This window comes from Somniosus microcephalus, chromosome 25, assembly GCF_052327205.1.
Source record: "Somniosus microcephalus isolate GS21.2 chromosome 25, FLI_Smic_1.0, whole genome shotgun sequence".
Classification (NCBI taxonomy): domain Eukaryota; kingdom Metazoa; phylum Chordata; class Chondrichthyes; order Squaliformes; family Somniosidae; genus Somniosus; species Somniosus microcephalus.
In genome coordinates, this window is record NC_141011.1 from 12,072,482 (window position 1) to 12,085,652 (window position 13,171).

Here is a 13,171-nt window from a genome sequence, read left to right on the forward strand (position 1 = left end):
GAGTCCTTCCCTGCACCATTGGGGTTCTGAGGTGTAGGGTTTTGTACAGAGCAGTGCCGTCAAATAGGTTTTTAAACTTATTTCATGGACTCCCAGGGTGCTTGTATGTTTTCCGACCTGGATGAGTCAGTGTTTCATGTTTGTACTGAATGTGAGAGGTTACAGCCCCGGTTTGATTATTTAAACTGCTCCTCAACTTCTAACTCCACTTCTGTCTTACTCTCCTGATCTTTGGCTGCCTGGTGCGGAGGGTGGTCAGGCAAGTCGGAGGACCTCTCGTGGGTCTGCTCCTGGTCAAGGTGGCCATCTATAGGTCCAGGACGGGGGGCGCAGGAGGGGGGAGGGGGTGGTGGGGTGAAAAGAGGTAATCGCTCTGGCTGCCTGCCTCTCTTGTCTGTGCCCGGGTGATTGAGGAGGAATTTCTTCACCCAGAGAGTGGTGAACCTGTGGAATTCTCTACCACAGAAGGCAGTTGAGGCCAATTCATTAAATATATTCAAGAAGGAGTTAGATATATTTCTTAAGGCTAAAGGTATCAAGGGATATGGGGAGAAGGCAGGGACAGGGTACCGAGTTTGAATGATCAGCCATGATCTCATTGAATGGCAGAGCAGGCTCGAGGGGCCGAATGGCCTACTCCTGCTCCTATCTTCTATGTTTCCGTGACTGGTGGGCACTGCAGGGTACAGAAGGGATAATCGATACCCACAATAACATATGATTTCATTATTTGTGCAGTGTCACTGTATTATGCATAGATATTCATTACGCATTGATATTTGTGGTGCCCGAGAGCACTTGCCTTAATATTGTAGTGTTTCAGTCTGGTAACATGGGGGGTGGTAGCCACCCTTATAGGCCAACCAAAAAAAAGCGTCTATTTAGAAACACAGAAGATAGGAGCAGGAGTAGGCCATTCGGTCCCTCGAGCCTGCTCCGCCATTCAATGCGATCATGGCTGATCATCCAAACTCAGTACCCTGTCCCTGCTTTCTCCCCATATCCCTTGATCCCTTTAGCCTTAAGAAATATATCCAACTCCTTCTTGAATATATTTAATGAATTGGCCTCAACTGCCTTCTGTGGTAGAGAATTCCACAGGTTCACCACTCTCTGGGTGAAGAAATTCCTCCTCATCTCTGTCCTGAAGGTAAGCATGCAGGTGCAGCAGGCAGTTAAGGCGGCAAATGGTATGTTGGCCTTCGAAGCGAGAGGGTTTGAGTACAGGAACAAGGATGTCTTGCTGCAGTTGTACAGGGCCTTGGTGAGACCACATCTTGAGTATTGTGTGCAGTTTTGGTCGCCTTATCTGAGGAAGGATGTTCTTGCCATGGAAGGAGTTCAGCGAAGATTCACCAGGCTGATACCTGGGATGGCATGAATGACGTATGAGGAGAGATTGGGACGATTGGGCTTGTAGTCGCTGGAGTTTAGAAGAATGAGAGTGGATCTCATTGAAACTGATAAAATTCTGACAGGACTGGACAGACTAGATGCAGGAAGGATGTTGCCGATGGTCAGGGAGTCCAGAACCAGGGGTCACAGTCTAAGGATAAGGGGTATGCCATTTAGGACAGAAATGAGGAGGAATTTCTTCACCCAGAGAGTGGTGAACATGTGTAATTCTCTACCACAGAAGGCAGTAGAGGCCAATTCATTAAATATATTCAAGAAGGAGCTAGATATATTTCTTAAGGCTAAAGGGATCGAGGGGTATGGGGAGAAAGCAGGGACTGGGTACTGAATGTGGATGATCAGCCATGATCACATTGAATGGCGGAGCAGGCTCGAAGGGCCGAATGGCCTACTCCTGCTCCTATCTTCTATGTTTCTATGTTTAAATGGCTTAACCCTTATCCTTAGACTGTGACCCCTGGTTCTGGACTCCCCGACCATCGGGAACATCCTTCCTGCATCTAGTCCTGTCAGAATTTTATAAGTTTCAATGTTCAAAGTTTAGAAACGACATCCAGAAGTAATAAACTGACTAAAGGGCCGATCAGGGAGCTCTGGGTGTGGTTGTCCTCTTTTAATTGGAACAAGTAAATTAAACAAATAAACTATAATTAGGACTGTAAAACTTTAAATAAACCTTATCAAATCAAATTAAAATTTGGTTGTCCAAATCAATTATGCACTCCAGTCCCCGCGGCGCCCACCGGTCACGGAAGTACTCGAGCGTGCCGGCAGACACCGCGTGCTCCATCTCCAGGGCCACCCTGGCGCGAACATGGCCGTGGAAGAGAGGGAGGCAATCTGGCTGGACCACCCCCTCGACCGCCCGCTGCCTGGACCAATTGATGGCTTTTTTTTAGCCAGGCCCTGGATGTGGTTCCTCTTTTTCCCAACCAAAACAAGTTCACAAATAAACTAACAAAAAATCCAATAACCCTTTTAAATAACCCTTCACCGATCAAATTAAAATTTGGTTGTCTAAATTAATTATGCACTCCAGTCCCCGCGGCGCCCACCGGTCACGAAAAAGCTCGAGCGCGCCGGCGGACACCGCGTGCTCCATCTCCAGGGCCACCCTGGCGCGAACATGGCCGTGGAAGAGAGGGAGGCAATCTGGCTGGACCACCCCCTCGACTGCCCGCTGCCTGGACCAATTGATGGCTTTTTTTTAGCCAGGCCCTGGATGTGGTTTCTCTTGTGTTAAATCAAAAAACAAACAAGTGCAACTAAAAATCTAGTCACTTTTTAAATAAACCAATTCAGAAATCAAATTAAAATTTGGTCATTTGGACCGATTATGCACTCCAGTCCCCGCGGCGCCCACCGGTCACGAAATTGCTCGAGCGTGCCGGCGGAGACCGCGTGCTCCATCTCCAGGGCCACCCGGGCGCGAACATGGCCGTGGAAGAGAGGGAGGCAATCTGGCTGGACCACCCCCTCGACCGCCCGCTGCCTGGACCAATTGATGGCTTTTTTTTAGCCAGGCCCTGGATGTGGTTGTGCTGGGAGGAGGCGCGATCCGCACCGGCTTAATGTCTTCATAAGCCGGGCAGCGAGCCAGGAGGAAATTGCTCTCAGCACTGGCGAGCCTGGGCTGGTGGGAGGAGGAAGGGGAGAGCCCGGGAGGGGGGCGATTCGGCGCGGCAGCTCCTGGAAACTTGACTCTCCTCCTCCGGCCTCAGTCTGCTGGCCGGCAGCCCCGAGTGAGCAGCTCCAGGACCACCGGGCCCGCTGTGTGTCTCTGCCCTGCCTTCCCCAGTGCGGTCCTCTGTCTCTCTCACACATCTCACTCGCTCTCAGGCCGGGGGCCATGTGGCGGCGGCGGTGCGGCTGCCCGTGTGGCCGGGGGCCGGGCTCGGCCCAGCCAAGGCTCTCCCCCCGCTGCCGCTTGACGTGCGGGCCGCTCTGAGCCCCCCTCGGGCTTGGGGAGAGGGAGCTGGGGAGAGACTTCACTCCCATCCCCCGGCTCCTTCCCCTGAACCATGGACTACATGTTCCGCAAGAGAAAGCTTCTCAAGACGCTGCTCAGCCTCTCGCTGCTCTGCGCCACGGTGGCCGTCCTGCAGAGGCTGAAGCTGGGGGACGGAGGGCTGAGTCCGGGGCTGCGGGAAGCCGGGGCCGGGAGTTGGCCGGAGGCCCAGAGCAGCTTCATCAGCAGCAGCAACAGCAGCGGCGGGCCGCCGGAGGAGGAGAGCCCGGAGGAGGCGGGCCAGGCGGCTTCGACCAACGCCAGCGGCCCGCCGGCCTGGGACGTGACGGCCAACGAGTGCAGGCCGAACGGGGCGGTGAGGAGCCTGGGCTGGTTCTCGGCGCTGGACGCCCGCTTCCAGCAGTACCTGCTGTACCGCCACTGCCGCTACTTCCCTATGCTGCTCAACCACCCGGAGAAATGCGCCGGGCCCGGCCGCACTCACCTGCTGATCGTCGTCAAGTCGGCCATCGAGCAGCACGACCGGCGGGACGCGGTGCGCCGCACCTGGGGCCGGGAGCGGGATGGCGGCGGCGATGTTGGCGGGGTGGTGGTGCGCACCCTCTTCCTGCTGGGCGCGCCGGCCGCCGGCAAGGACCGCCGCAACCTGCAGAAGCTGCTGGAGCTGGAGGACCGCCTGTTCGGCGACATCTTGCAGTGGGACTTCATGGACACCTTCTTCAACCTGACGCTGAAGGAAGTCAACTTCCTGCGCTGGTTCGCCGTCTACTGCCGCCGCGCGCGCTTCGTCTTCAAGGGCGACGACGACGTGTTCGTCAACACGGACAATGTGCTGGAGTTCCTGGCCGCCCAGGCCCGCGGCCCGCGGCGCGACGAGCTGTTCGTCGGCGACATCATCTCCCGCGCCTTGCCCATCCGCAACCAGCAGAGCAAGTACTTCATCCCCCGCCAGCTGCACGACCAGCCTTACCCGCCTTACGCCGGCGGCGGCGGCTTCCTGATGGCCGGCCCGCTGGCCCGCCGGCTGGCCGCCGCCTCCGAGGCCGTGCAGCTCTACCCCATCGACGACGTCTACCTGGGCATGTGCCTGCAGCGGCTGGGCGTCGAGCCACGGCCCCACTACGCCTTCCGCACCTTCGGCGTGGTCAAGCGCCGCGCCAGCCCCATGAACAGCGACCCGTGCTTCTTCAAGAACCTGCTGGTCATCCACAAGCTCAGCCCCGAGGGCCTGCTGCAGATGTGGGACACCGTGCACAACGCCACGCTCACCTGTGCCAAGAAATTTTTCATCCCTTTGAACCAGTGATCCCCCGTTACCGACTGAGAAATCCTCCCTCGCACGGTCAGACGTGCGGGTACTTTATTGATGGCGTGAATTGGCAGCGAGTCTTTGAGCTGGTAAAATCATGCTGAGACCTGTCCCATTCAGAGAGGCTCGAATATTAAGCTTTCGCTGGATAAGCTGAGCTAAGGTACTTTTTATAGAGTAGACTTAAAAACTGCTGTATTTTAACACACAAACTACAGTGTTTAATCTCCATATATAAAGTTGCACTCTCGATGTATGTTTTTTGTCTCCAGGTGCTTCAAGGGATAACTGTCTCCTGTAATTCCCTTTTTCACTGGTGTTGAGTGTAGGAAAGGTATTTTTCACTAAATGGATCCACAGGTGACTGGGGTTTAAATACCATATCAAAGAGTTGGGATAGTAACTTTATTTTCCCTTCCTTCTCTCCTGAAGGTAGTCTTGCATGGGATATGGATGAGATTCAAGTCATGGTGGGCTATTCAATAGGGTGGGGCAGCAGCATGTATGCTAAGAGCTGAACCCAGCCCTGTCACATCCTGCCGAGTCTGATCATGATCAGGAGGGGAAGCCTACCCAGGGGCCGTGAGCCAGTTGTAGTGTCCCCGTTTTGCACTGCAGATGGGATCAGCTAACTTTGCAGTTGAGATAGAAGATGCCACCTTCCTGGTCTGTACTGTTCAGCTACCCCCTGGCTTAACACTGGGTGATCAGGGGAACCCAGTAATTCTTTAGAAAAGAAAAAAAATGGACATGGACACTAAATGTGGTTAACATGTATTACAGCAGAAGGGATATGGCAATTTTTAATCATGCTTTGAAAAATGGACTTTTTAAAATATATTTAAAACAAAATCATACCTTTTTTTGTTTTCTTTTCTTCCCCCCCCCCCCCCCCCAAAAAAAAAAATACAACATACTGACATGAGGAAAGAAAAGGCAGAAAAGTGACCCAAACTTGAATAAGCCAATTCTGTGAACTGCTTTTCAGTGACTGCAACAAACTTGGAAAGTTGTTATTAGTGAAGTGCTGGTACAAATTTTCCCTCCCTCCCTTTTCTCCCTAACCCAAATAAAATGATCTATGGCTTTTGAGCTGATCTCCAGAAGTTGATAAACTGCAGGACTGAAATTCCTGAGGTTCTGCCCCCCCGCCCTTGCAGGAAGTGTGGTGCGACGGGACCTCTGGTTGCAAGTCTGCTCCAGGCCTGATTGCATCCCTGTTCCTTGGTTGGAGCCATTTGCATGGGATGACTGATGCCAATGCCATTTCTGGGGCATCTAACCCTGGTAGGGAGACCCAGGAATTTAGAGCCGCACCTTGCTGCTTTATTTGAGCTGGCTGTTTCAGCCACAAGAGCTTTGTGCAGCAATCCATTGCAATCAAGAAGCTGGCATTTGGTGCTGTTATGGGCCCCACTTTCAGTGGGCATACTTGGCATTGGGAGCACCGGTGGTGGGATTGCCAGGAGTTTCTGATGGATGATGCTGTAAGAGGTGGAACTGGCCAGGTGACTTCTGCAAGAAGTGACGCTCTTAAATTCTGGTAGAATGTAGTGCCGGTTTAAAAATTAAATGGTGAAGAGCAGGCAGTACTGGGCTCGGCCCTATTTGTGCTGCTGATGTACAACCCCAACCAGCCCAGGAATTTCAGGCCTACAAATCTCCAGTGTCGATTTTGACCATTGTGTTTACAGTGTGATGGAATAATAGGGAAAAATTAAGTGAGAAAGTAAAGGTGTCTAGTTTAAGAAATTTCCTTTTTGTGTACTTTTAATTATTTGTGAAGACTCCCCTAGTTTCTGAACTATCTGCCAGCAAATCGAACTCCTATTTTGATGTTTGAACTTCGGAAACCAGCCTTTATCTCTTAATTCTAAGTAGTAATCATTGGCAATGTACAAAATATCCTTCTAGATCTTAATATATTCTATTAAAAGTTAATATGTGAAGTACTCGAGGGGTTAACATTGTATAAAACGTCCCTCTCGCCTGAATAGTCAAGGCCAGCAATTTCTGCCTAACTTGCTTCATAATGCTGCTCAGTGGTCGTAATGAAGGAGCCGTGGAATTGCTGAGGTGCACGATATTTAATATTGCTGCCTCCCTCCCTCCCTCTTGTCACTCTCTCGTCTCCATCCCCACAAGTAAAACTGTGCCTTTATGAAGCACTCCATGTTGAGGCAAGTGAGCTGGAATGTCGGTGATGGGATTTAACCCCATGACCTCCAGCCTAAGATTGAAGCATTGCCCGAACGACTGGTCCTTTCAATATGGCAACTAACATGGGGGAGAGGGTGGGAAAGAATATGCAACAGCGGCCAGTGTGTGCGTTGTAGAAAAATGTCTCCTACCTATACATGTATAATTTAAAGAATAAGAAGTCTTAATATTTAAAACCAATTGTGTCTTATGAAATCCAGATTGTTTTTGACGAAAAATTTAAAATAACTTGCAGTATGGAATTTTTGTTTTGGTAGAGCTTAATTTTGATATTAGAAATGGTTTTGACAACTTTGCCAAAATGATCAATTGAACATGTACATTGAAATATAACTAATAAACAGTCTAAAATAATTTTTCTTTACATTGTAAGCTGTATTTGTGTGTGTGTGTTTTGCAGGTTAATGGAAGGTTTTTTTATATATTGAGCTTGTGAAATTATTAAATATCAGGAAGCAACAGTCGGCATAACTCTCACCCTGTCCCGTTCACCCATCACCCCTATGCTCACTGACCTACATTGGCTCCTGGTTAAGCAGCGCCTCGATTTCAAAATTCTCATCCTTGTTTTCAAATCCCTCCATGGCCTATCTCTAATCTCCTTCAGCCCCACAACCACCCCATCCCCCGCGATATCTGCGCTCCTCTAATTCTGCCCTCTTGAGCATCCCTGATTTATAATCGCTCAACCTTTGGTGGCCGTGCCTTCTGTTGCATAGGCCCCAAGCTCTGGAATTCCCTGCCTAAACCTCTCCGCCTCGCTACCCCTCTTTCCTACTTTTAAGATAATCCTTAAAACCTACCTCTTTTAGTCACCTGCCCTAATTTATCCTATGTGGCTTGGTGTCAAATTTTTTGTCTTCAAATACTCCAGTGCAGCGCCTTGGGACGTTTTACTACGTTGAAGGTGTTATATAAATACAAGTTGTTGTTGTATTAATGTGTAAATATGACTACAGGAGACTCTTTCTTTATTATACGGGACCGGCGTGGTGCTGGTTTATCAAAAAGTCCGGATTACAGAGAGGTACGAGAGCTCCGTACACAGCAACAAATCCAGGCTTCCCTGTTGCTTAGCAACATGTGCAGGAACTCCGGCCACAGATCCAGGCGTCCCTGTTGCTTAGCAACAAGTGCACGAGCCCCAGTTACACAGCCACAGCTCCAGGAACTGCCACTAATATGAAATAAAACTTACCTGAACCTACTCCTGAATTTTGCCGGTTAACAGAGATTTCCGGTTATTTAGGTTCCGGTAAATCGAGAGTTTCCTGTAATAACAATATAGAAGTATTGTGTTGATGTGGGCCATTTATTCCTATCAATTATACAATTATTTGTTCTCTGGACTGAACTTTATCTCTTGGCTTCTATGTGGTAATTTTGTACAGCAGATGTGTACTTGATGTCCCTTAGTGATGAAGTATTTTTTTAATGCAAAAATTGGAACAGGAGTACTTTGATTTGCCATCTGGTGCAGTAAGAGCCCTACAGACAGAGTTCTAGGTTCAATCTCTGGCCAGAGTTGGTTGTCTTTGGTCAGAGGAGTTTTGGGGGTGGGGGTGGGGGTGGAGGGGGGGGAAATAATCAGCTTGGGCCATTACTGTGGATTGCTGTTTAGTGATCCCCTGCTGGGTGGTGCATGTGGAATAGTACAAGGGGAGATGTGTTCTCCTAATTCTCTTGCTGGTTATGTGCTTGGACATTGGCAAAGGCTTTGAGAGGCTGGCTGCCAGCCCATCCTTTCCGCTGTGGATAGTGACTGGCAGAGAGACCTCAGACAGGGCAGAAAAATAAAACCCTTGCAAATAAACACAAACCAAGCTAATCCTGGTCTGTCTGCTGTCCAGACTGTGGTGTCTTCAAAACCTAGAATGTTGGATTCGGAGACCTGGCTGGCTCCGGTATTGGCACCACTCTAGCTGTAGACCATTCAAGATGATAATCAGTTATCCAGTATATATACCAAGTTTTAGTTCTAAATAAAAAATTTAATGTAGTTAACAATGGGAGGCAAAATGTTGGGAATTTTAAAAAAAATTCTACCTAGTCTTTGCTTGTGCCTCTGCTGGTGATTGATAGCGCATAGAATGTGGATTGAAGTATGAAACTCCTATTAAAGAAAGACTTGCATTTATATTGTGCCTTTCATGGCCAAGATGTCCCAAAGCTCTTTACAGCCAACAAAGTACCTTTTTGAAGTGCAGTCACTGTTGTAATGTAGGAAACTCGGCAGCCAATTTACGCACAGCAAGGTCCCACAAACAGCAATGTGATAATGACCAGAGAATTTTTGTGATTTGGTTGAGGGATAAATATTGGCCAGGACACTGGGGGAGAACTCTGCTGCTCTATTCTAGATAGTGCCATGCGATATTTTACATCCACCTGAATGGGCAGACAGGGCTCGGTTTAATGTCTTCTCTGAAAGATGGCACCTCTGACGGTGCAGCACTCCCTCAGTAATGTACTGGAGTGTCAGCCTAGATTGTGTGCTCAAGTCCCTGGAGTGGGACTTGAACCCACAACCTCCTGGCTCAAGAGGAGAGAGTGCTACCCACTGAGCTACAGGTGACGATGCCCAATTGCCTTTTAGTCACCTGCCCTAATTTATCCTATGTGGCTCGGTGTCAACATTTTTGTCTTCAAATACTCCAGTGCAGCGCCTTGGGACGTTTTACTACGTAAAGGCGCTATATAAATGCAAGTTGTTGTATTAATGTGTAAATATGACTAATAACAATATAGAAGTATTATGTTGATTGTGGACCATTTATTCCTATCAATTATACAATTATTTGTTCTCTGGACTGAACTTGACTTCTATGTGGTAATTTTGTACGGATTTGTACTTGATGTCCCTTAGTGATGAAGGGGGGTGGGGTGGGCTGCTCTGATGATGGACCATGCCTCTCTGCTCTTTAAACCCCCCCCCCGCCCCCGCCCCCTTTTTTTGATCCGTGCTATAATGACTAACTGTCAAGTTGATCAGTGCATAGAGGCATTGACACTGTACAACCCATTAGTATAACTCCGGCCACAATTTCCCAAGTCTACCACTTTGGCTGGATAGATAAGTGTGATTGGCGATAATTCCTGCAATTTCTTTCAATTTAGGATTGCAGCTGTCGGTGCTTTTGAGTGAGGGTGTCGTTGTGCATAAAGACCCTTCGCTGCGAGCATCAATGCTCAGCCGCTGCCTCCAGCACAAACAAACACAAACTGAATGAAGCAGCATCCACAAAGCTCAGCACTGCTGAGATCAACGGCCGCCTAAGCTGCAAGGATAGTTTGAATAGCTTGTCGACTGAGCCTTGAGGGATTATAGCCTGGATCCCTATAAAGGCATCAGTTCTTTACCTTGTCAGAATAGAAAAGTAGAGCAGAAGATATAGAATTTCTATGTAATTTATCTCCTAGGAAACTTTTATTTGCAATTCAGTTGCAGAACTGCTTTCTCAACTCTTTTTTTTTAATATATAAAAGTACTCTAGTTCTCTTGTACCACCAGATTGCTGTGTGTACTCCTCATATCCTGAGACGGCTAATCGGTGTACATTTTAAGTTTGGATTAGCTAGGCAGGAAAGCTGCACTTTCTGGCTCCCAATGCCATGAAATACTGTGCTTTTTCCACACCATGGTCCAAGAGTGCCTCCTGTCCAAGTCTCACATGACACAATATTGGCTACCTCCTTATGGTCTGACCAGTTAACGCGCCTAATTATCTTTTTAGTACCTGCTTTCAAAAAAAAATGAATGAATTTGGGATAGGACCAAACTGCGTGAATAAGCCCCTTTCTTTATGCTGAGCCTTGGTATTACACTGAAGGATGTGGATTTGTGTCTAGGGAGACCCTGTGAGAAAGTTTTTATGAAAGGTTTTTACAATTCTTTAACAAAGAGACTTTCACCTGGGAAGGGTGGGGGGACACTCAAGGGAGCAGAATCCTGATTGCTGTCGGGGACTGTTATAAATGGGATTAACAATGTAAATTGTAGCATTTTATTTTTAATAGTACCCTTTTTTTGAAAAATCTTTCAACGTGTTTTAGTAATCAAATCTGTAAAAATTCTGTAGGATTATAAACGGCAAGATCCAATTCCACAGGCCTCAAACACTGGAAACCAAGTTGAGAAATGCTGTGGAGACTGGGTCTATTAACACCATTTTGCTTGCACATCAGAAATCCCTCTAATTTCTTCACTTGCAGAAGAGGGACAAGACATCTTTTATTCCCCCTAATCTTTAGAGCCTTTTCCTCACTTTGGAGGGAGGTGGGAAATGTTGACAGCCGATGTGAAGCATGATCATTATTTTTTCTTTTCGCAGAATAACGGATGAAACTGTGGAATTCTATCCCCAAACACCAGTTTTAAAAACCTCACCTAATGGGGAATTTGATTTGTTTGGCCACTGTAAATCAGTGGCCCTGCGCATAACTCCTCCTGTTCCAAGGACCACAGCTACAAACGCCAAGTCTAGCCAATGTTGTGTGGGCAGGGGTATGATATTGCTGGGACTTGGGGGAGGTGCAATTTTTAATATTTACTGAGGTCTTATGCTGCCGAATGGTATTGGTGCTTTGCCCATTGCTGTAATAAAATTTACTGAGTCAGTTTATTAATGGCGTTGTAAAAATCTGATACCAATACAGGAGCTAGAGTTAATTCTTTAAAAGATCAAAGGAAATTGCAAGGAAATATTGATGAATTCAATTTCGGTAAGTGCGAGGTGATGCGTTTGGTTTTAAAAAATGTAAATAACAGCAGCGATTATACTCTGGATATAGGTTCGGTGCTGTGGAAGTGCAGAGGGATTTGGGGTTACAGGTTCATGGGACATTAAAGGTACCACCTCGAGATAATAAGGTTGCAAAAAATATATATCTAATGGAATTCTAGGATTCATCTGGAGTTAAAGAATATAAAGGCCAAGAAGTAGTAATGAACCTATGGGGGGGAAAAAATGGTAGAGTACTGGGTGCAGTCTTGGGCTTAATGCTACAGGAAGGATATTGAGGCATTGGAGAGGGTGCGCTGCAATGCAGTCACTAGGTTGGTGTTTAGTACAGGTATAAGGAAATACAAATCTGAAGAAAGACTTGAAAAATTGGGTCTTTATTTATTGGAGCGACTTAAATTACAGGCCAATATGATGGTAGAAGCAGGCTTTCCAACAGTTGGGTCTAGACTGATTGGCCATAGATACAAGATTAAATGAGAGATTTAGAACAGAGAGCAGGAGAAACTTCTTCATAGTTGTGAGGCTGTGGAATTCACTGCCAGCGTTCATGGTTGAAGCAGAAGCTATGGTGGATGAAGGAAAAAGGTTTGAAGACACTTCTGACAGTCAATCACCAATTTGATGTATTGACAAACCACCTGAGTGAAGAAGGAGAATGACGATCAAACACCAAAGACATTTTTTTTTAATGAACCATTTGGTTAGTTTTTTGGTGTTGCTGGTTTGTCTGTTTGCCTGGAACACGAATTTGCCTGTTACATTTTTTTGCTGGTTATTCATTGCTTTAATTTATGCTTGCTCCAGATGCATTTGTACCCAATGCATAAGTCCACTTCCATTAGTCCGGCTACATGGGAACAGCCTGTTCTGCCATTCAATGAGATAATGGCTGATCTGTATCTTAACTTCATCCACCTGCCTTGGTTCCATATCCTTTTATATCCTTGTCTAGCAAAAATCTATTGATCTCCGATTTAAAATTATTAATTGAGCTAGCAAGAAAAAGTAAGCTCAGAAAAAGCCAGGAGACTAGGGGGAGAGCAAGTTCTGCCCCGAGTTTTAGGGCAGAATGCGGAGGATCTATTCAGTTTAAATTAAGCATGTTGATTATTTTAGATTACTACATGAAGACAAGTTGTATTAATTGAAATAGGTGAAACAGATCATAACTGTTGCTCCATATGTTCATCTGATGTGAAATAAAACAACTTAACAATCTGTATCAAACCTCGTCTCACCCAGTGTTGCCCAGTCTGCCTTCAGGGAAATTGTACAAATACACATGTAATAGACAAGAATATCTGGTAGAGATTACAAGGGAACGCTATTGCTATGTCCCTGGGTTATGATGATATGCAAGTAGATATTGGGCAGCGAAAGTTAAGTCCCATAAACCTGCAAATCTATGAGAGACAAATTTGTAATGGGTAAGCGTTCGCCTCGTGGCACCTGGTTTCTGCTGCAAAGTGTTGAACAGCAAAAAAAATGTCTATTTTGGAGGTATTTTTGTTT

General features: G+C 47.0%; 1 protein-coding gene across 1 annotated transcript; it reads left to right on the top strand.

Moving 5' to 3' along the window:
- The first annotated feature begins 2,903 nt into the window (after window positions 1–2,903).
- b3gnt7l (UDP-GlcNAc:betaGal beta-1,3-N-acetylglucosaminyltransferase 7, like) lies at window positions 2,904–7,268 on the top strand. Its single transcript, XM_085966829.1, has one exon. It carries the CDS (start codon window positions 3,438–3,440, stop codon window positions 4,689–4,691), a length of 1,254 nt encoding a protein of 417 aa, XP_085822955.1. The 5' UTR covers window positions 2,904–3,437; the 3' UTR covers window positions 4,692–7,268.
- Window positions 7,269–13,171: the final 5,903 nt, after the last annotated feature.

Bases quoted from the DNA above. Each gene is read 5' to 3' on its own strand.
- b3gnt7l (XM_085966829.1), top strand. From the start codon at position 3,438: ATGGACTACATGTTCCGCAAGAGAAAGCTTCTCAAGACGCTGCTCAGC.